Raw genomic sequence first — 21,550 nt, forward strand, 5'->3', positions numbered from 1 at the left:
CCTTTCTTTCTTTCTTTCTTTCTTCCTCTTCTTTCTTTCTTTCTTTCTTTCTTTCTTTCTTTCTTTCTTTCCTTCTCTCTTTCTCTCCCTTACTTCCTCCCTCCCTTTTTCTCTTTCTTTCTTGAACTTCTCCGAGCTACACTCTCAACCCTATTTTATTTTTATTTTGAAAAAGAATCTCACTAGGTTGATGAGGTCTCACAACCTGCCGACACTGTCCTCGAACCTGAGATCCTCCTGTCTCAGCCTCCTGAGTACTGGGATGACAGGCTGCTCGCCACGCCCGGCTCCCCTCTCCCCTTCCCCTGTTCTCCCCTCCCGTTGCTTCTCCCTTCAGTATGTGACGGGAGATGAAGCCGAGGGCGGGGTCCGTGGAGAGGTGGGGGCCTGGGTGGACAGGAGCAGGACAGCTGGACCCAGCAGAGTGGGCGGGGCAGGGAGACTGACGGATGGACAAGGACGCTCGTCCCCAGCCAGCTGGACTTTATGGCCCTGCCCCGTCCCTTCTCCCAGGGTACTTTGCAGCCCCGCCCCGGCACTGCGGGGCTCAGCCGTCATGTCTTTTTCTTCTTCTCCTTGGCCAGCCTGGCCTCCTCGGCCTCCAGTTGGTCCTTGCCGAGTTTCATACTCTTCTTGCCCAGGGGCGTCTTGAAGTACCAGTCCTGGGCCAGCAGGAGCAGGGGTGAGCTCTCTGCCTGATGCAGCTCTCCTGCCCTTGCCCTCCTCCGGGTACAGCTCCTGTTTTCTCGGTGGCTTTTCTCCCTCTACCTCCGAGCTACACCCCTAGCTCTTTTTAATTTTTTTATGTTGAAACAGGCTCGCTAGGTTGCTGAGTCTCACTACTTCCTGAGGCTGGCCTTGAACCCGTGATCCGCCTGTGTCAGGCTCCCAAGGACAGGGATTATGAGTGTGTGCCCACATGCCTGGCAGCAGAGTTTTTTTTTTTCTATACTCTGGAGCCTGGAGGTTCGTGTTAGAACGAGGGCCTACCTTGCTCCCTGCCAAATACTTACTCCATGCTTGGAAAGTCGGCCCGCCCCTCCACTGGACAGGGCTCCCTCCTGGGCTTCCGAGTCCGCCTGCCCCTTGAGGTGGGCACTGACTTAGGGGCAGGGGAAGCAGGTGGCAGCTGGAGCCAGGACCCACCCAGGGCTCCTACTGTGTGGTGGCCTCTCAGGATCCCGCCCTCCAGGAAGCCAGGTGAGGTGGCCTGCTCGAGCTACTCCCAAGCGCCTTGCCCTCCTCTGGGCTGACTCCCATGCTTATTTAATCCCCGTGATTTCTTATAATTTCGAGGAGTCCAGGCACACCAGGCCTCTCCCTGGAGCCTACCTTCAGGGACTCCTCCTCCTCCTTGTACACGGGGTCGAGCTTCGCCAGATGCCCCACGAACTCAGAGGCCACCAGGGGCCGCCTGCTCAGCTGCAGGAACCGCCGCTCGCTCAGCACGGCCTGGATGGCTTGCAGGATGTGACCCGACGTGTAGCCGTCCGACACCTTGGCCAGGGCACTGATGTCCAGGCGCGGGGTCACGTGGGCTCCCTGGAATTCGATCATCTGCTTCCAGAGCACTGCAGGCCGGGGGAGGGGACCCGTGTGAGTGGTAGGGGCAGTGGGGCGGCCAGCCAGACTCCATGGCTTCCGCCTGAATCTAGAGGCAATCCTGTGTCTCTGGGGAGCAGTTCCTCTCCCCCTGGGGGGCCTGCAGCCAGGAACCATACTGAACACCAAGGAATAGAGACCCCCAAGGATGGCAGCCACCTGCCCGGGTCCTCTTGCTGAGGTCGGGACTTGGGCACGGGCGGCTGGCTAGCAGCATTTCCGGACCCCGCCAGGAGACAGGAGGTGTGGGCTTCCGCAGGGGTGCCCGGATTCCTCCTCCGGCCGTCCCCACCTCCCCCGGCCTCACCGAAGCGAGAAGCGTAATCGGGCCGGGGTATGAGGAGGATCCGCTCGTACATCCGGCACAGCCCCCTCAGCTCGGCCAGCTGCGGCCGGTTGGTGGTCCCGATGAGCATCACGCGGTCCCCGGGGCTCAGCAGCCGCAGGGCCTTGGTGAGATCCTTCTTTATCCGCTTTGGCTCCATCTGCTCCAGGGAGGGGTTGGGGTGGGGATCCCGCCTTCTCAGAGCACGGTCCCTCACTCAGCACTTGGCGGGTGGGGCAGGCACAAGGGAAGATGGCCCGCAGTGGCGGCTGGCGAGGTTGGCAGTGACAAGCCTCCAGCGCCAGCTCCTGCTTTCCTGCCCGCACCTCCTTACCTTCCTCTCCTCTTTGGGGACCTTCTTATAGAAAGTCTTCTCGGCATGTCCGATCCATATCACAGAGGGCTGGAGGAGCCGGGCCACCTGAGCAGGCCAGAGAACAGAAATCAGACTTAAGACCTTCCTGGGCACGGGCCTCGTCCCCACCTGGCGGGACCCCAGGGTCGGGCAGCCTCGGGCAGTGACTGGCCTCGGAGCCCCAGCCTCCCACGTCCTGTCACACCCTCCTCAGCCCTCTGAGAGCCAGGGTCAACTGCCCTCCATGAAGTCCCCCACCAGGCAGATGGGGCCCCCCGAAGCAGAAAGCCCACCCAACTCCATTGTCACAAGCCTGAGAACCAGAAGCGCACAGTCTGGGGGCTGCGGACCTTGAAAACCATGTGTACCATCATCTGCGCCCCGGCCTTGCCGGGGTACTTGTCCTGCAGGTTGCCCGGCGACAGGTCAAACAGATTGGCACCGGTCTCTGTGCACACAGCCTGGACCAGCATCTTCTTCCCCATGCCTGAGGGGCCCACCAGGAGGATGGAGCGGATGAGGGGAGCCATGGAGTGTATCTCTGAGGAGCCTAGAGTGGGGACACGAAGCCGGAAGCAGGTGATGGGCTGGGAAATTGCTGCTGAGCGCAGGCCAGGGCCTAGGGCTGGGAGGGAGGGGTCGGTCAGCCTGGAAGATTTTTTTTTTTTTTTGGCAGAACCAGATATGGAACCCAGGGGCATTCTATCTCTGAGCTACAACCCCAGTCCTATTTTTATTCTTTATTTGGAAATAGGGTCTCACTAAGTTGCAGAGGGCCTCACTAAGTAGCTGAGGCTATCTGTGAACCGCGATCCTCCTGTCTCAGCCTCCCAAGTACTAAGATTACAACCGTGCGCCGCCACGCCTGGCCAGCCTGGAAGATTCTGAATGGCTCTGAGGGCTCTGCGTGGGTCAGGAACGAGCTGGCTAGTCTTTCTGGGTAGCTTTCTGTTTCTCGTGTCCTCTGAGTCCACCCCCAGCTGTGATGGGGTGGGATTAAAAGTCATGTGACACATCTTCAGGGAGACCCTGGCCTTTGACATTGAGTAGGGGGTGCTGGGCTGGTTTTCTGGAAATGGGACTGACTACGGGATGTCGCCTGGGACCAAGGAGGGGGCGGCGGTGTGGACCCTCAGCAGGGCAGGTGCTCCTGTGATCTCTGCGGTGGCCCGGGTCCCACGGGGACCTACGGCACCCAGGGAGGGGAGGAGCCGACTGGACATGCTGGCCTCGGCCGCCCTGCCCTGAACCCACCAGCACCGGATCTTCCTTCCCCAGTCTCTTACCCAGCCGAAGAATGCTGTACAAGGCTATGTTCTGCCGAATGTCAAACAGGGAAGGCATGGGTAACTTATGTGCCAACACCAGAGTGGACCCAAGATAGAGGAAGTCACCTGAGGGGAGGGGGCCTGGTGAGCGGCCGGCACCGCAGCCGTGGCGGGGGGGGGGGGCTCAGTGGGGGCGGGCGTAGGAAAGGGGGCTCACCCACGTAATCCTTCAATGCCACCGTCTCACTTTTCTTTAGAAGGCCACCAAGGACCAGCTCTTCATACAGCGATTCCACGGACCTGTCAGGCGCGGTGCAGGGACACCCCAAGGACATTAGCGAGGACGAAGGGAGCAGGGGGCTGCGGGCGTGGGGAGAGGGGACGGCGGCCTCCTGCCCAACATTCTTTGGCCAGAAATGTCAACAGTATCACTGGACAGTCAGAGGCAAGGTGCAGCCCCAGCCGTTGCCTCCGGGTGGTGGGGGGCGGCAGGTGCCCCCAGTGGGTGCCCTGTGGAGCCTCCCGGTGACACTGTCAGCACCCCCATGCCCAAAGTTGCAGCCTTTGAAATTCAACTACCTGGGGGGAGCATGGCCCTCTACCCAAACCAAGTTTAAGATGTGAATTCCCTGGGAGGGGCAGGTACTGAGAGGCTGCAGCAGTGTGCTATGACTGCTTTGCCAGTGCCAGAGACAGGTGGAGAGGACCGTAGATGGGTCCCTCGACGCCCCAGAGTGGGGAGCTCTTGGGGAGATGACTTTGGGGGCACAGAGCCAGCAAAGGCAAAGTTTGGAGTGAAGATCCCGAAAAAGTGGAGCAATGATTATGATAAAACCTGCTTATATCTTATTTTGCGTGATCATCTTCAAAGGCAGGGGACTTGGTGAATGAGGCTCAGGGATCAGAGAGCTGAAGTAAATTCCCCAAGGCTGCACAGCACAGCCAATGCAGAGCCAGAGAACTGGGCCGCACAGCACAGCCAATGAACCGGGACGGGTCCTCTCCACCACCCACGCACAGCGCAGGCAGCACGCAGGTCGGCTACCTGTCTGGGGTGAGGTCTTTTTCTTTCTTCTTCTTCCCAGTTTTCTTCCCAGTCTTTTTCTGGTTAGAAATGAGCACATGGGTAACGGTGCGGTGCTCCGTGGCGGCGCCCTGCCTCCCCGCCCCGTGTCCCGCCTCATCTGCCTTGGGAGCCTTCAGGGGTCGCCCCTCCTCCTTGTCCACAGCCAGGCGCAGGTTCCTCAGCTCCTGGCGCATCAGCTCGTCCACCTGGGGGCGGGGAGGGGAGCATGGGGGGCAGGGCGAGGCAGACACTGGGCTGGAGCAGGGGGGGCCTTGCGGAGGGACAGGTGGCAGGGACCGCCTGCAAGGCCAGCCAGGGCCTGGCTCCCTCCTGCCCTGCACCGCGCACTCAGTGCTCATTCACACCCGGCAGCCCAGGCGGAGCTCACATCTGGCTGCACCCCGGAGGCCCCGGGGGACCTGTGCACCTGTGTGAGCCACCAGGAAACAGGGCGACCTGGGGCGGGGGTTTGAGGAGGAAGGGCCCACTGCTCCGAAGCCCTGGCGGAGTGTAGAAGCGCCACGCTGGGCCTGGAGCCCCTCCTGCCGTTCACACCTGTGTGTCAGGCACACCCGAGGAAAGGGGGCCTTAAGAAGGAGCGTGGGGGGGGCAACCTGCGTCCGGATCTCCTGCTCCAGCTCCCGCCGCTTCTCCTCCCGCAGGGTCTCCGCGTCGAAGTTCGGGCTGGCGCACTGCCTCTCAGACCGGTTCTTCCACAGACCTGACCGCACAGTGTGCAGGGAGGTGCGAAGGGGAGAGTCCCGGGTGCACACACGCGTGTGTATGTAGGTGCACTTGCACACTCGGGTGTGTACATATGTAGGTGCACATGCGCACACCAGCCCCGCCTGGCCATTCAGCGTTGCTCCTACCCAGGGCTTGACCCAAGCGGGGCCTGTGGCCGTGGGGTTTGGACCCAAACCCATAACACGCTCCCTGGAGGAATCACACCTTCCCCTCTCCCCTCAGCAGTACCCCAGGCCCGCTGCCCGCCTGCCACATGGCAGATGCCCACTTCCCGGGACAAGGGTCCCGAAACCCCACAAGGCACCTTCGCTGCCTTCTTCTCTTACTTATATACTCCTCGTGTCCAGTGGTGATCATGGGTAAAACTTTAGACGGCAGCACCTTCAGCATTGCATCTGCTTCCTAGAGGACCACCGGGCCTTGACCTTGACCCTGCACCTCCCCCTCTCACAGAGCCTACTCTCCTACCAGGGGCCAGCCTTCAGATCCTGCCTTCAGATCCCGCCTTCAGATCCTGGGCTCCCTACGCCTGGCACTTCCCTGTCCACCTGCTCTGCCTGCCAGGAGCTATCTCATCTCCTTTTTTTTCTTTCTTTTTTTTTTTCTTTTGGTGGTACTGGGGTTCCTGGAGGCCTTTTTACCTCTGGGTTACACTCCCAGACTTATTTTTATATTTTTATTTGGAAACAGGGTCTCTTAAGCCAGAGCAGCTGGCTTCGAACCTGGGCGATCCTCCTGTCTCCGCCTCCCAAGCACAGGGATTACAAGTGTGCCCACCACGCCCGGCTTCTCACCTCCTTCTTGGACTTTTCTTCTTTCCCTTTCTTACTCTTCTCTTTTATGTCCTTGTCTTTTTCTTTAGCTTTCTCTTGCTCCTTCTTCTTGTTCTCCTGAGACTGAAGCTCTAGTTCGAGTCTCACCTGTGACCACCAGTAAGTGCCATTTCAGAGACCAAGTGTGTGTGTGTGTGTGTGTGTGTGTGTGTGTGTGTGTGTGTGTGTGTGTTGCTGAGGATTGAACTCAGGGGCATTCTACCTCTGAGCCACACCCCCAGCCCTAATTTATTATTTAATCTGAAACAGGGTCTCCCTAAGCTGCTGAGGCTAGCCTCAAACCTGTGATCCTCCTGTCTCAGTCTCCCAAGTACTAGAATTATAGGATTGTACCACCATGCCTGGCTGGCCAGGGGAATTTTATAGAAGTGAGAACATCCAGGGCCTGAGTTCGGGGTGCACCCAGGGTCCCCAAGGCCTACTGAAGCTGCTGAGGTCCAAATGGCCAAGCACAGACAGAACGCACTGGGGTCCAGGAGGAGGAGGACTCCGAGGAAGGGGCATTCCCCAGGAATGCCACTCAATCTTGGGCTGTGGGGGTGTGGAGCCAGAGGAGATAGCCAGACTGTTTCCTCTCCAGGGCCATGCGGTCTTCGTAGCTACCCCTCTTTTCTCTCATCCACTGAGGCTGACCCTTCCTCACCTACTGCCACCCGCAGGTTACACTGACTATTCTCTGAGGCCTTAAGTTCTGCCTAGCACAGAACCTCTGGTCCCACCTCCAGGTTACCTGCTCCGGAGTCTTGTCTGCAAAAATCAGGTAGGATCCACCTACAGACTCATCTGGGTAGTCAGGAAACCGACCAGTGAGGTCACTAAGTGGACATAAGACAGATGGAGAGATGGACAGTGGTTGGAGATGATGGACCGGTGCTTGGATAGGGTGGGTGCGTGGATGATTGGATGGTTGAGTGGATAGGTGATGAAGTGGGTGTGGATGTATAGATCAATGGGTGGTTGAATAGATGGAAGGATGGATGGATGGACAATTGGATGGATGGATGGAAGGATGGATGGATGATTGGGTGGGTGGGTGGATGGATAGATGGATAGATGAATGGATGGATGGACGATTGGATGGATGGATGGATGGATGGATGGATGGATGGATGGATGGATAGATGGATGATTGGGTGGGTGGGAGGATGGATAGATGAATGGATAGATGGACGATTGGATGGATGGATGGATGGATGGATGGATGATTGGGTAGGTAGGTAGATGGATAGATGGATAGATGAATGGACGATTGGATGGATGGATGGACGGATGGATGGATGGATGGATGGATAGATGGATGATTGGGTGGGTGGGTGGATGGATAGATGAATGGATGGATGAACGATTGGATGGATGGATGAATGGATGGATGGATGGATGGATGGATGGATGATTGGGTGGGTGGGTAGATGGATAGATGGATAGATGAATGGACGATTGGATGGATGGATGGATGGATGGATGGATGGATGGATGGATGAATGATTGGGTGGGTGGGCGGATATATAGATGTATAGATGAATGGATGGATGGATGGATGGTTGGATGGAAGGGTGACTATGCAGATGGAGAGATAGGCAGAGAGAAGGGTGGAGAAGCATAAAGGACAAGAGAGATGGGAGAAATGAGGGAAGGAAGGGGAGTTCCATAATGGGAAGGGAGGATGGTTCTACGGGGGTTCATGGACGATTTCCCCATCCTGTTCTGTCGCCTCCTCTTCGTTCAGGGAAATGGAGTCAGGTGTGGATTTGCGCCTGTACACTGGGGACTCAGGATTTAAGCTAAGACGGTTAGCGGGGTGGGTGTAGACAGAGGAAGGACCAGTTTGGACTAGAGGAGGGAGCAGTGGGGGTAGGGCAGGGCTTCAGGGCAGGCAGGAAGAGCGCGGGCTGCGGCGGTGGCACTGACTGGCACTCGATAAACCACTGGCGAATTTGCTCCCTCATCTTCTCCTTTATGTCGGGCCCTTCGACCTCCTCGAGGAAGTCGTGGGTCTTCACCATGGCTGCCTGGAACTCCTCCTCCTTTTCCATCTGGCGAAGTCTCCGCATCTCCTCCCCGATTACTGCCTGGGACATGATGCCCAAGTGCTCCATCTGGCTGGGCGAGGGGAGCTGGGGAAGAGGCACAGGAGGCCGAGGGCTCGGGAGCAGGCCTGGCAGCCCAGCCTCTGGTGTGGACGCAGACCCCATCCTCCTGCACATGCACCTGCCCCCTCGGGCTCCCCCCACACGCACGCCAGCCTGGAACGGCAGGCACGCCTGCATCAGGAGGAATTGTTTGGAGCCGAAATTCGCCTGTGTAAATTACTCTGATAATGAGTTTGCTAGATGCATCCTTCCCCCTGCCCACTCCCCCAGCTACCCTCCCTGTGAGCCTCCGGCCCAGCCCCCACGCACCCCGCCTGGCGGCCGAGTTGGCAGCCGCTCTCACAGCCACTTTCCCGCCTCATTGGCTCCCAAATGTATTTTAAATATCACTCTGCGCAGAGACAATTACTGAAAACGCTGAGCTCACACTGTTGATGGGCCCGGGCGGCCGGGCCCATTCCTCACCCACTGCCATGTCTCCCCACCCGCTCCCCCACAGGGGAGACCCCAGCCTCCTTCCTCCCCCTCTCCCACCTGGGGGTCCTGCTCTCCTGCCTCCCAGCAAGTCTCTGACCTCCATTTTTCCAGGGCGGCCATCCCAGCCTCTTAGAGGCCCGGCCTCCAGCTAAGGAGCCCTTTCTTCCCACCCCTCTGCCCCCCCAGTCCAGAGGATCCCCCAGGTCAAAGCCCCTCGCTCCAGATGTGGCCCCTGCCCCATCAGGGCCTGCCTGAACCCGCAGACACCAGATGGATGAGGGCCAGCCAGAGAGCAGAGTGCGGGAACGGGGAGCCGGGCAGCTGCTCTGCCCGGCACAGGTGGGAGCACAGGGCTCGCTGTCCCTCCCAGGCTCCTGTGACGAGGCCCCACATGATACAGTCCCTCCTTGGCCCCCAGAGCAGGAGAAGCGAGTCTGGACCCCGAGAGCAAGGGGGGAGCTTGGGGCAGCCCTGGGAGCTCCCCGGGCCGCCGGGGGGCACAGTGCTGTGAGTCTGCTGGCCACGCACCTCTCCCCTCCGCTGCGCCCACCCTGTGCAGTCTGTCCTCTGGGCCAGGCAGGCAGGTGGGGTCCCCAATGCTCTGTGCAAGGACCCCCATTGAGAACCTTACGGGGGCTCTAGAAAAGGGCCCTTGGCTTGCTTGCTTCCTTCCTTCCTTCCTTCCTTCCTTCCTTCCTTCCTTCCTTCGGGACCCGGGCCTGGCAGGGCGGCTCACCATGCCAATGAACTCCATCTCCTGGCGCCGCTCCTTTCGGGTGCGTCTCCTCTGTAGGTAACCTTTATACACCTGGGGTGGGGACACTGGCACTCAGACGCTCTCCACCTTCTCCATCTCGCGCTTGCAGGGCTGGGCTCAGGTCTGCGGCAGCCCAGAGCAGCAACAGCCACTCTGCAGGGGCTGGGCTGGGGCTGGGAGGTGCTGGGAAGACATCTGACCAGCAGGTGCAGGAGCAGGATGCTGTGGGGCTGGGAGGGTTCCCCAGGTTTTGTCTCATGCCACTCTTATCTGAAGCTCTTTGGAGGCATGGGTCAGAGTTCAAGCACCACATCCTCGGGGCAAGTTCCCCACTCTCCCTCTCAGCATTGCCATAGAATTTTTTTTTTTTTTTTTTTTTTTTTTTTTTGGTACTGGGGATAGAACTCAGGGGCATTCTATCTCCAAGCTACACCGCCCCCTCAGCGTGATTTTTTTTTTTTTTTTTTTTTTGGTGGTACTGGGGGTGGAACCCAGGGGCTTTTCTACCTCTGGGCTATACTCCCAGACCTATTTTATATATATTTTTGGAAACAGGGTCTCACTAAGTTGCTGAGAGCCTCACTAAGTAGCTGAGGCTGGCTTCGAACCTGTGATTTCCTCCTGTCTCAGCCTCCCAAGTGCGGGGATTACAAGCATGCGCCACCACGCCCGGCCTCGGCATGATTTTTTATTCTTTATTTTGAAACAGGGTCTCATTAAGTTGCGGAGGGCCTCACTAAGTGTCTGAGGCTCTCTGCTAACCTCCATCTCCCTGTCTCAGCTTCCCAAATACTGGGATTACAAGTGTGCACCACCATGCCTGGCTACCAGCCCAATTTTTTATTCTTTATTTTGTAAAAGAATCTCACTGCATTGAAAAAGGACCTCACGAAGTAGCTGAGGCTGTCCGCGAACTGTGATCCTCCAGTCTCAACCTCCCAAATGCTGGGATTACAAGCGTGCACCACCACGCCTGGCTCCAATTTTTATTTCTTATTTGGAAACAGGGTCTCACTAGGTTGCTGAGAGCTAAGTTATGGAGGCTGGCTTTGAACCTGCGATCCTCTTGTCTCAGCCTCACAAGTACTGGGATCACAAGTATGCGCCACCATACTGGGCTAGATTTGTTTTGTTTTGAAACAGGGTCGTGCCAGGTTGCTGAGGCTGGTCTGGAGCCTGCACCCCTCCTGTTTCAGCTTCCCATGTACTGGGGTAACAGGTGTGTGCCAACACGCCCAGATGCGTGTGTCCCGAGTGATTAAGCACCCTGGTTTAAAATCCGTGGGGCAACAGAATCCAGCCAGCCGCATCCCCGTAATCAGCTGCTGAGCTGGGCGGGCTTTCCGGAGGAGGTGACGATACCCTGACCCTCCTCAGCGCCCAGGCTTACCTTCTGTATGAGAACAGCTCCCTGGTCTAGATTGTACTTCTGCCACTCGCCCTCCCGGATCTTCTGATCCCGCTCCTCCTCTCTCCGAATTTCTCGCATGAAGGTGGCTCGGAGTCGGCCTTGCCTGGCCCGCTCTGCACTTTGCACTAGAATTATGGCCTCGGTCCGGTGCATTCCCTGGACGGTCTGACCAGAGAGGGACAAAAGAGCAGGAGGATGTGATCCAGAGAGCACTTTCATCCAGAGTGGACAGTGGAGACTGGCACCGAAGGACGTGCCCAGGGCCTGGTCCTCCCGGGGCATCGGGGCTCCCACGTCCTGTCTTGGCACTGGGGGGTTAGGGGTGCGCTAGAGCAGCTTCAAAGGAAGCCCAGGGTTGCCCAAAGAGTGCTCTGGAAGCCAGGGCAGTGTTGAGGGCCGTCATGGAACATACGCTCAGACCGCCACCTTGGACCAGCTCCCTGTGAATACATGGTATGTGGCTGGGTGGGATTTTCCCACAAATGGACATATTCCCAGGGACTTGGTGTCATCACTGAGGTGTGGTGTGTGTGTGTGTGTGTGTGTGTGTGTGTGTGTGTGTGTGTATGTGTGTGTGTGGTACAGGGGGTGGAACCCAGGGGCTTCCTACCTCCAGGCTATCCTCCCAGACCCATTTTATACTTTATTTGGAAACAGGGTCTCACTAAGTTGCTGAGAGCCTCACTAAGTAGCTGAGGCTGGCTTTGAACCTGCGCGATCCTCCTGTCTCAGCCTCCCAAGCGCGGGATTGCAAGCGTGCGCCACCACGCCCGGCTGAGGTGTGGTCTCTGATGTCGCCTCCACTCAGTAATGTTTGGCCCCTCCTTTTCCGAGCCTGTCGCGCGCCTGCCTCACTCGCCTTCTTTCTTTGAGACCCGTGACAATCGCTAGCGTCTGTGTCTGACTAACCTTTATGATGCCTTGTCTACAGTTTCTGTAGAAGAGAGGTGCTGGCTGCAGATGGGCGGGAGAATTGTCATCTATCTCCGCCCTGACCCCTCAGTTATTAAATTCTCTTCAAATTACATATCAGGCCTTGTGTCGTTGTCGTGGGAGAAAGACGAGCGTCAGCTGCACGAAGCAGCAACCCTCCGCGGCGGGCTACACGAGCAGCGTCCCCTAGCACCACCCGCAGGCAGGGCCCTGTTCCCGGGGAGGCGGTGGGCAGCGGCTGGCGGCTACCCTACCTCCTGCATGGATGCTGGCTCCATTCTGGACAGGATCTCGGCCAGCATCGCCTGCCGCCCCTTCAGAGCGCTGGACTGCTCCAGCTGGAAGTACTTGGGAATTGGGACCTCCAGGTCTACCTTTGGGGCACATGGGGAGGGGTCAGGAATCACAGCATCCTCAGTCCCCCTCCTGGGGCCCTGGGCTGGGGAACTGCCATGTTCTGGGTGACGGGGCAGATTCCCCCAAGGACCATCCTTTTTTTTTTTTTTTTTTTTCAGTACTGGGGATGGAACCCAGGGGCATTCTACCTCCGAGCTCCACCCCCTGCCCTATTTTTTATACTTTATTTTGAAACAGGGTCTCACTGAGTTGCAGAGGGCCTCGCTAAGTAGCTGAGGCTGTTTGCGAACCGCGATCCTCCTGTCTCAGCCTCCTGAATGCTGGGATGACAAGCGTGCGCCACCACGCCTAGCTGGGCCATCCCTTTTTGCTGTGCCCCCATCTAGCCAGAGGGTCACATTGGGTGGCAGTGATCAAACTGGGAAGCTTCTAATTATGCAGATTCCTAGGCCCCCAACCGCACACAGCAGAGCAGGGCCTGGGAGTCTGCATTTCCCACCCACAGCTGCAGCCGCGCACGGAGACCCTGAGACCGCCACGGCTCAGCCTCGGAGGCCCTACAGAAACTCTGTGCTCTAGAGCCGCCTTCCAGAACTTGCTCCAGCATAGAGATCACCTGTCTTGTGGAAAGGCAGGTGCAGATTTAGTGGGAATGGGTACAGCTGGAGACACTGCATTCCTAGTAAATATCCTGGCGAAGCCGCGCTGCCGATCCCTGGACCACGCCCTGCAGTGGGAGCCCTCAGAGAACTCTGCCCAGCCATCCCCTGCGTGGGGCTCCCAGCTGTGGTGGTGGGAGGGGACCGCTGCTCCATGCACCCCCAGGGAGCCCTGGGGCGCCGTAACCCCGTGGCTCCGCACCGGCGTCAGCTTGAGGTCCTGCAGCACGCGGTCCAGGCAGTGGGTCTCACACTGGTCCACGCGCACCAGCTCGTCCTTGAGCTCCAGCACGCGACACGCCACGCCGTCCAGCAGGCGCCGCAGCAGCCTGCGCTTCTGCGGCTGCACGATCTGGTCATAGGTGGTGTCGAATTGGCGCAGTAGCCCCAAGTAGCTGAGGTAGAGTGCCGCGAGCCCATACTGGAGGGACTGCCGCTCCTGGGGGGACACGGGCTCCAGCAGCGGCCACTCCTGGTCGAGCAGCTCCTGCAAGGTCCTGTGGGAGGCCTCCCAGAGGCGCTGGTAAGCCCTGGAGGAAAACCCCACGCGCTGTGCTCTGAGCCCCAAAGCCCAGCGGGGACCGTGGGTGTGGGGCCTATGCTGCTCCTTTAGGAGAGCTGTGAACCTGGGGTTCAAATGAGTGACGTTCCTCGGGCTGGGGTGCTGGAAGCAAGGTGCCCGCAGGGGTGTGGGCGGGCACTGCCTGGTTTAGAGGCATGAGACCAGGGGTCTCGGGCCCTGGGAATTAGCTAGGAGGATGAAGGGCTCCTGTAAGGAGGCGCCTTATGGAATCCAGGGGTGGTGGGCAGCCCTAATGGTCTGGGATGGTGTTGGACAGTGGGCCTGAAGGCCCCTTCCCCAGAGCGGGTGTTGAACAGACCGTCCAAGGAAGATGAATGCTGGCCACAGCGGGGCGGGCCAGGGCGCTGTGCAGATACCCAGGCCCCAGGCCACCCGGCCTCTCTGGCCCGCGGGTGCTCTGATCCCCGTGTTCTCAGCCTGGGGCGCCCCCCTCGGCCCCACTCACCCCTCGGACATGGCGCCCACTTCTCACACTGCCCTTTATGAGCCGTTTGTGGACCCCACAGAATGTCTGCGGTTCTCCCAGACCCGGAGCAGAATGGCTTGGGTTTCAGAGTTCTGACCCATTGTGCCACTGTTCAAGGTGGGGGCCTGGGAGCGCAGGGCTGGGACAGGCAGCGGGAAGGGCGCCTCTGAGGCGCAGGGGGCGCGGAGGAGAGGGCAGGGTGTGGGCAGCGGTGCGCATCTCCTGGGACAATTGCATCAGAGGACGCCACAGCTCTGGCTAGTGTCTGCCCTCTAAAGGCGTTCCTCCGGCCCTGGCTCCCCTCCCAGGGGAGCGTGTCCCCTCAACGCGGCCTCTGCTTCCATGTTTTTTAAATCTTCATTTACTTTGGGTGGAGATGGAATTTTCTATGTTGCCCAGGTCTCCCAAGGAGCATGTCCCTCTCTGGCTCCTAGTGTCTGTCTGTCTGTCTGTCTGTCTGTCTGTCTGTCTCTCTCTCTCTCTCTCTCTCTCTCTTCTTTCTCTCTTCCTTCCTTCCTTCCTTTTTTTTGCTGGTCTGCAGATGAAACCCAGAGACATTTGACCTCCGAGCTACAGCCCCTGCCCAATTTTTTGTTCTTTCTTTTTATTATTTATTTATTTATTATTATTATTATTATTTTATTTATTTATTTTTTTTTTGGTAGTACTGGGGTTACTGGAAGCCCTTCTGCCTCTGGGCTATACTCCCAGACCTATTTTTATACTTTTTTATTTGGAAACAGGGCCTCTTAAGCCAGCGCGGCTGGCTTCGAACCACGCGATCCTCCTGTCTCCGCCTCCCAAGCGCGGGGATTACAAGCGTGCACCACCACGCCCGGCTTTGTTCTTTATTTTGAAACAGGGTCTCACTGAGTTGCGAGGACCTCACTAAGTAGCTAACACTGTCCGCGAACCTCGATCCTCTGGTGTCAGTTTCCCAAATACTGGGATTACAAGCGTGCACCACCACACCCGGCTTCTTTCTTTCTTTTTTTCCCTCTGTACTGAGGATTGGGCCCAGGGGCATTCTATCTCTGGACTAAATCCCCAGTCCTTGTTTTATTATTTTTTATTTGAAACAGGGTCTCACTAAGCTGCACAGGGCCTAAGTTGCCCAGGGTGGCCTCAACCCTGCAATCCTTTGCTCTCAGCCTCCCAAGTATGTGAATAGAGGTGTATCCAACCGCACCTGGCTTCATATTTTATTTTAAAAAGGGGTCTCATTAAATTGCGGAGGATGGCCTCAAGCCTGCGGTCCTCCTGTTCTGCCTCCCAAGTACTAAAATTACAGAGGTGCTCCAGGCTGCCCGGCTTCAGCCTCTCCCGGGGTCCTGCTTTTATTCTTGTATATGACTGTGCTGGGAGCTCTCTGAAGGGTGAGACAAGAGGACTGGATTCACAGTCCAAAGGCCCTCAAGTCCCAGCCCCCCTGTGAGTTCAGCCACTTCTCAACCGTGTTAGAGGATGCCGCCCACTGGTGTCTGGGGTTCGTTTGCCGCCATCTGTGGGGATTCTCTGTCGCTACAGGCCCAGGGGACCATTCTTTGGGAAATATAGAATATTCTACCAGCAGCAGCCGCAGGCCGGTCAGCTGGAGATGACAGTTTTGGCTCAGTGTCAAATAGGGGCTTATGAATAAACAAACAGGGTCTAGACAAGGGAGATGGGAAGCCTTAGCAAAGAGGAGAAAAGGAGAAGGGAATTGTCTCTCCCGCTGGCGGCTTGTTAAAATGTACATTCCACTGGGCCTGTTGGCGCACGCTTGTAATCGCAGTACTTGGGAGGCTGAGACAGGAGGATCGCGGGTTCACGGCCAGCCTCAGCTACTTGGTGAGGCTGTCTGCCACTTAGTGAGACCTGTTTCTTTTTTCTTTCTTTTTTTTTTTTTTTTGGTGGTACTGGGGTTCCTGGAAGCCCTTCTACCTCTGGGCTACACTCCCAGACCTATTTTTACAGTTTCATTTTTGGAAACAGGGTCTCCTAAGCCAGCGCGCGCGGCTGGCTTCGAACCTGCGCGATCCTCCTGTCTCTGCCTCCCAAGCGCGGGGATGACAAGCGTGCGCCACCACGCCCGGCATGAGACCTGTTTCTAAGTAAAGGAATAAAATAGGGCCGGGGCTGTAGAATGCCCCTGAGTTCCACCCCCAGGACCACACATACACACAAACTGCAGAACCGGGGTGGGGCCCACCAGCCTCATTCCCGAGGAGCGCCCAGCTGGCGAGGATGCTCCTGGCTTCTGAACCCCACCTTTAGGGGCAAAGCGTGAGACGAGGTGGCAGGGTGCGGAAGAGCGGGCTCAAGGGACAGATCCCCTGGGCCTGCCCCTCCCCAGCACAGGCCCCGGGTGAGGCCTGGGGTATGGCCACTCGGCTTTACAAGGGGTACCTTCAGCGGTGACGGTCCGGCTCTGGGAGTGTCTACCTCAGAACACGAAGGGTTTTAGAGTTGTCTAAATCTCAGCGCTTTGCTGCAGCCTCTCTAAGCTTCCAGGAAGCGTGTGCGTCTTGGTCCGAATGGGAGGAAGCGTATGCACTCACGCGGGAAGTGGGGAGTCCCTGAGAGGAAGGGGTGAGCGGCCGTAGTGCACTTTCTTGCAATTTTTTGTGGCTTTCATTGTGTGTGTGGGGGGGACTGGGGGTTGAACTCGGGGGCGTTGTATTTCCGAGCTACACCCCCAGCCCAGTGTTAGTCTTTGGTGGTACTAGGAGTTGAGCCCAGGGGTATTCTACCTCTGAGCTACACCCTGGCCATTTTTTTTTTTTTTTGAGCAGTCTTATTAAATTATCACATGCTGGCCTCAAACCTGTGATCCTCCTGCCTCACTCTACCAAGTACTGGGAATTTATTTTATTTATCTATTTTTGCGGTGCTGGGGATTGAACTCAGCACTCTGCCTTCAAGTTATAGTTTCAACTCTATCTTATTTTTATTTTGAAACAGTCTCACTAGGTTGATGAGAGCCTCACTACTTGCTGAGGCTGTCCTTGAACCTGTAATTCTCCTTTCTCCTGTCTCAGCCTCCCAATTACTGGGATTATAGGTGTGTGCCACCATGCCCTTATTTATTTATTTATTTATTTATTTATTTATTTATTTATTTATTTATTGCAGTACTACAGATTAAACCCAAGGGCCTTTTACCTCCAAGTGACACCCTTCCCAGCTGGACTTTTTATTTTTTATTTTGAAACAGGATCTCAGCAAGTTGTAGAGAGTCTCACTAAGTAGTTGACGCTGGCTGTGAACCTGCGGTCCTTCTGTCTCAGCCTCCCAAGTTCTGGGATTATGAGCAAGCATGGACCACCATGCCTGGCTAATCTTATTTATGGTGGTACTGGGGATTGAACCCAGGGGCAATCTACCTCTGAGCCACACTCCATCTCTATTTTTTTTAATTTTTAATTTATTTTTTGGTGGTACTGGGGATGGAACCTAGGGGCCTTCTACTTCCAGGATATATATATATATATATATATATATATATATAGTTTTTTTTTTTTTGCGGGTCTGGGGATGGAACCCAGGGGCATTTGACCTCTGAGCTACACCCCCTGCCCTATTTTTTATTCTTTATTTTGAAACCGGGTCTCACTGAGTTGCAGAGGGCCTCACTAAGTAGCTGAGGCTGTCCGCGAACCATGATCCTCCAGGTCTCAGCCTCCCGAATGCTGGGATTACAAGCATGCGCCACCACGCCCGGCTTATATATAATTTTATTTGGAAACAAGGCCTCTTAAGCCAGCTTAGGCTGGCTTTGAACCTGTGCGATCCTCCTGTCTCAGCCTCCCAAGAGCGGGGATTACAAGCATGTGCCACCACGCCGGGCTCCATCTCTATTTTATTTTTTGTCTTGAAACAGGGTTTCACTAAGTTGCTGAGAGTCATTAGATTGTGAAGGATGTCCTCAAACCTGCAATTCTCCCACCTCTGCCTCCCAAGTACTAGGATGACAGGCGTGCACCACCATGCCCGGCTCAGTTTATATATCTTCTCCCAGCAAGGTGCCTGTCACGCACAGGATGTAGTGAGAGTTGGTGAGAGAGGAAGTCATAAAACCATAGCCTGAAAGCACCACACCCAAGGATTGCAGGCCCCGAGATGAAAAGCTGGCCTGAACCCAGGGCTCCGGGCCGGTGCCCAGCCCTGCCTCTGCTTGTCATGTCCAGAACAGCTGCTCCGTCTACAAAGCACGATCACCTGCTGCTCATGGGCTACATCCAAAAGCAGCTTTTAGAAATACCATGTGGAGCCGGGCGTGGAGGCCATGCATGTCATCCCAGCATTCGGGAGGCGGAGACAGGAGGATCGAGGTTTGTGGCCAGCCTCAGCTACTTAGTGAGGCCCTCTGCAACTCAGTGAGGCCCTGTTTCTAAATAAAGAATGACAATTAGAGCAGGCGGTGTAGCTTGGAGTTAGAACACCCCTGGGTTCCATCCCCAGACCCGCACACACACAAAACTAGCTGTGCAATGATTCCACCTGCGGGCACCTCAAAGTATGAGCCCACCCTTGGCCCGGACTGTAGCCTGGCTCCACGCCGACTTTTTCAAACTACTATGCACAGACACAGGTCATTATTTATTTATTTATTTATTTATTTATTTATTTATTGCGGGTCTGGAGATAGAACCCAGGAGAATTCAACCTCTGAGTTACGCCCCCTGTCCAATTTTTTATTTGGAAACAGGGTCTCACTGAGTTGCAGAGGGCCTCACTATGTAGCTGAGGCTGTCCGCGAACCGCGATCCTCCTGTCTCAGCCTCCCGAATGCTGGGATCACAAGCGTGCCCACCACACCCGGCTTGGGTCAGCCTTTATTAATGGCAGGCCGCGGGGCCACTTGTTGCTGGTGTACATGGTGATGGCCTCCATGCTCCTGGACCCTGCGTGCTTCACCAGCTCCAGGCGGCGGCAGATACTCAGTGGTCTGGACTTCCAGGACAGTCAGTGCGGTTCAGCCCCAAGGGGCCCTCTCTGGCCAGCTGCTCAGAAATACCAGTTACAAATGAGTTCATGTCCCCGTGTGGCTGGAGAAGCAGCGGGGTCTCTTGTGTTATCAGGGGCTCCATCTGCACCGTAGCCCCAGCTCCGCCGGAGTCTGGAGGTGGCTGTTTGTGTGTGTGTGTGTGCGTGTGCGCACACTGGGGGCAAAGCAGGCCTCCTTGCTGATCTCTTCCCAGAGGCCACAGACAGGGATATAGGAATTCTTTTTGGGAGGTAATAGGGATTGAATCCTCGGGCATTGTACCTCTGAGCTACACCCCAGAACTATTTAACTATTTTTTTTTTTTTTTAGTGGTACTGGGGTTCCTGGAAGCCCTTCTTCCTCCGGGCTACACTCCCAGACCTATTTTATATTTTTGAAACAGGGTCTCTTACGCCAGTGCGGCTGGCTTCGAACCTGCGCGATCCTCCTGTCTCCGCCTCCCAAGCGCGGGGATTACAAGCGTGCGCCACCACGCCCGGCTCTATTTAACCATTTTTAAATTAATTAATTAATTATTTTTGTGGTACTGGGGATGGAACCCAGCCCTAATTTTTAGTCATTTAGTTTAGTTTTTTTTTTTTTTTTTTTTTTGCGGTAATGGGGGTGGAACCTAGGGGCATTCGGCCTCCAAGCTACACCCCCTGCCCTGTTTTTTATTCTTTATTTTGAAACAGGGTCTCTAAGTTGCGGAGGGCTTCACTAAGTAGCTGAGGCTGTCTGTGAACCTCCTGTCTCTGCCTCCCAAATGCTGCGATTACAAGCATGCGCCACCATGCTCGGCTTATGTTTTTATTTTGAAACAAGGCGTTGGGTATTTGGTACTGGGTGTTGTACCCAAGGGGCATTCAACCTCTGAACTTCCCTTGAGATTTTTTATTTGATTTGAAACAGAGTCCTTACTAAGTTGCTGAGGCTGGCCTCAAACCCAGGATCCTCTTGTCTCAGCCTCCTAAGTACTGGGATTACAGATTTGTGTCGCCATACCTGGTTCCCCCACAGTGCCTGACAGTCACAGTCATCTAGCCTGAGCCCGTGCGCTATAAGCTGGCATAGGGACAGAGTTGGTTAATGTTACACCGTCTCAGAACATGTTGCTGTTATTAAATGACACATGGTTGTAAGGCCAAGCTTACATCCCCTGCAGAGGAGCACTGTTACGCCCTTCTGGAAGCACAGGCGAGCCTCTACACAGTATCTGGCTTTCTTCACCTGATGCATTTGCCTGGCGAGCCAAGGCGCGGATGGCCACAGCCCACGGCCCTGGCCCTCCTGTGGACGTGCCAGGACTTGCTGTTTGTATTACTGTGTGGTAGTAAAGACGAATCTTTTTTTTTTTTTTAAATCAGTACTAGGGATGGAACCCCAGGGCATTCTACCTCCAAGCTCCACCCTCAGCCCCATTTTTTATTTTTATTTTTTGAAACAGAGTCTCACTGAGTACAGAGGGCCTCAGTAGTAGCTGAGGCTGTCTGTGAACTGGGATCCTCCTGTCTCAGCCTCCCAAATGCTGGGATGACAAGTGTGCACCACCACACCCCGCTTAAAGATGAGTCTAACAGGTCATTCCCAGAGGGGAATAGGAGTCCTGGTAGACAGGTACTGCACGACTCTCCAGCAAGCACATTCGTGTGACAGTCATGATGGCGTCACACCAGGAAGCAGGAGAGACCAGTGATCAGGGCTGATGAGGAGCCACATGGCCTTGGATAAGGCTCTTCCCTCTGGGCCTCTGTTCCCTCTTCTGTCACACCAGTCTTTGAACGAGGCGACCTCTAGTAAAGCAGATGGTAGGGTCCTGCTCACAACCTAAAATGTGAGTCGGTGGACCTGCCGGTCCTAGGGCCTGCATCAAGCCGTGGGGAGCCCTCACTCTTCCCGCAGGAAGTCTGAGCTGTTCAGGGCTGGGTTGGCCCAAATCCCACCATCACATCCCAGCCTTAGGGTTGGCAGGTGCGAATCTGAGCTCCAGCTCAGGAAGCAGTAACCCGAAGTGGATGCTCGGGCACCCTGTGCGCCAGGGCCAGGCCTGGCCCAGTCCTGCCTTCTCACCTGGTCCCTTCTGGCCAGTCCACAGCAGTGCCCGCCCCACCCGTGAGAGCGCCCCAGTTACCCAGGTGTCAGTCACTAAAACTGCTGATGGCTCCGTCTCTGGGGTCTGATCTACCGGAGGGGTGAGCACTTTATGCGGGCTGGAGAGCCCCAGCTTTGGACCCTCCAGGCACTGGTCTGTAGGTATTCACCGGGGCCCTAAAGTGTCTGTCAAGGTGGCTCAGAGTCCAGGAGTCCTGCCTTTCATGCATGAACAAAGAGCGCGTGCAATCGGCGTTACAGGAGGGACCCAGCGAGGAGGATCAGAGGGCGTGGCCAAAGCGGCCTGCGCTGCCACCGGTCATGTGACTGAGTTACCCCACAGACTCTGGGCCTCAGGGGCTTCATCTGTAAGGCAAGCAGACCCTAAGTCCCTCAAAGGGCCAGTGCCACCCCCAGGTCACACCAATTGCTTCTGGTCACAAGGTCACAAGTCCCAGGGTGGTAATTATCACCCTCAGCTGATGACCCACCCGGAGTTTTGCATAATCATCTCTTCTGTCCAAAGTCCTGCCGTCCGGGGCAGGGGTAGAAGCATACTCC

General features: G+C 56.2%; 1 protein-coding gene across 1 annotated transcript; it reads right to left on the reverse strand.

Annotated features, from left to right (window-relative positions):
- Positions 1-554: 554 nt before the first annotated feature.
- On the reverse strand, positions 555-13,919 carry DRC11L (dynein regulatory complex subunit 11 like; the record flags this gene model as incomplete). Its single annotated transcript, XM_080701292.1, has 18 exons — positions 555-662; positions 1,333-1,571; positions 1,910-2,087; positions 2,262-2,348; positions 2,633-2,832; positions 3,569-3,676; positions 3,768-3,850; positions 4,596-4,822; positions 5,231-5,337; positions 5,690-5,765; positions 6,158-6,283; positions 6,927-7,011; positions 8,105-8,310; positions 9,500-9,571; positions 10,911-11,096; positions 12,119-12,238; positions 13,083-13,410; positions 13,909-13,919. 18 exons carry the CDS (start codon positions 13,917-13,919, stop codon positions 555-557), a joined length of 2,547 nt encoding a protein of 848 aa, XP_080557418.1.
- Positions 13,920-21,550: the final 7,631 nt, after the last annotated feature.

The sequence above is a fragment of the Muscardinus avellanarius genome (genome assembly GCF_963383645.1).
Source record: "Muscardinus avellanarius genome assembly, chromosome: 9".
In the NCBI taxonomy this organism is placed as follows: Eukaryota; Metazoa; Chordata; class Mammalia; order Rodentia; family Gliridae; genus Muscardinus; species Muscardinus avellanarius.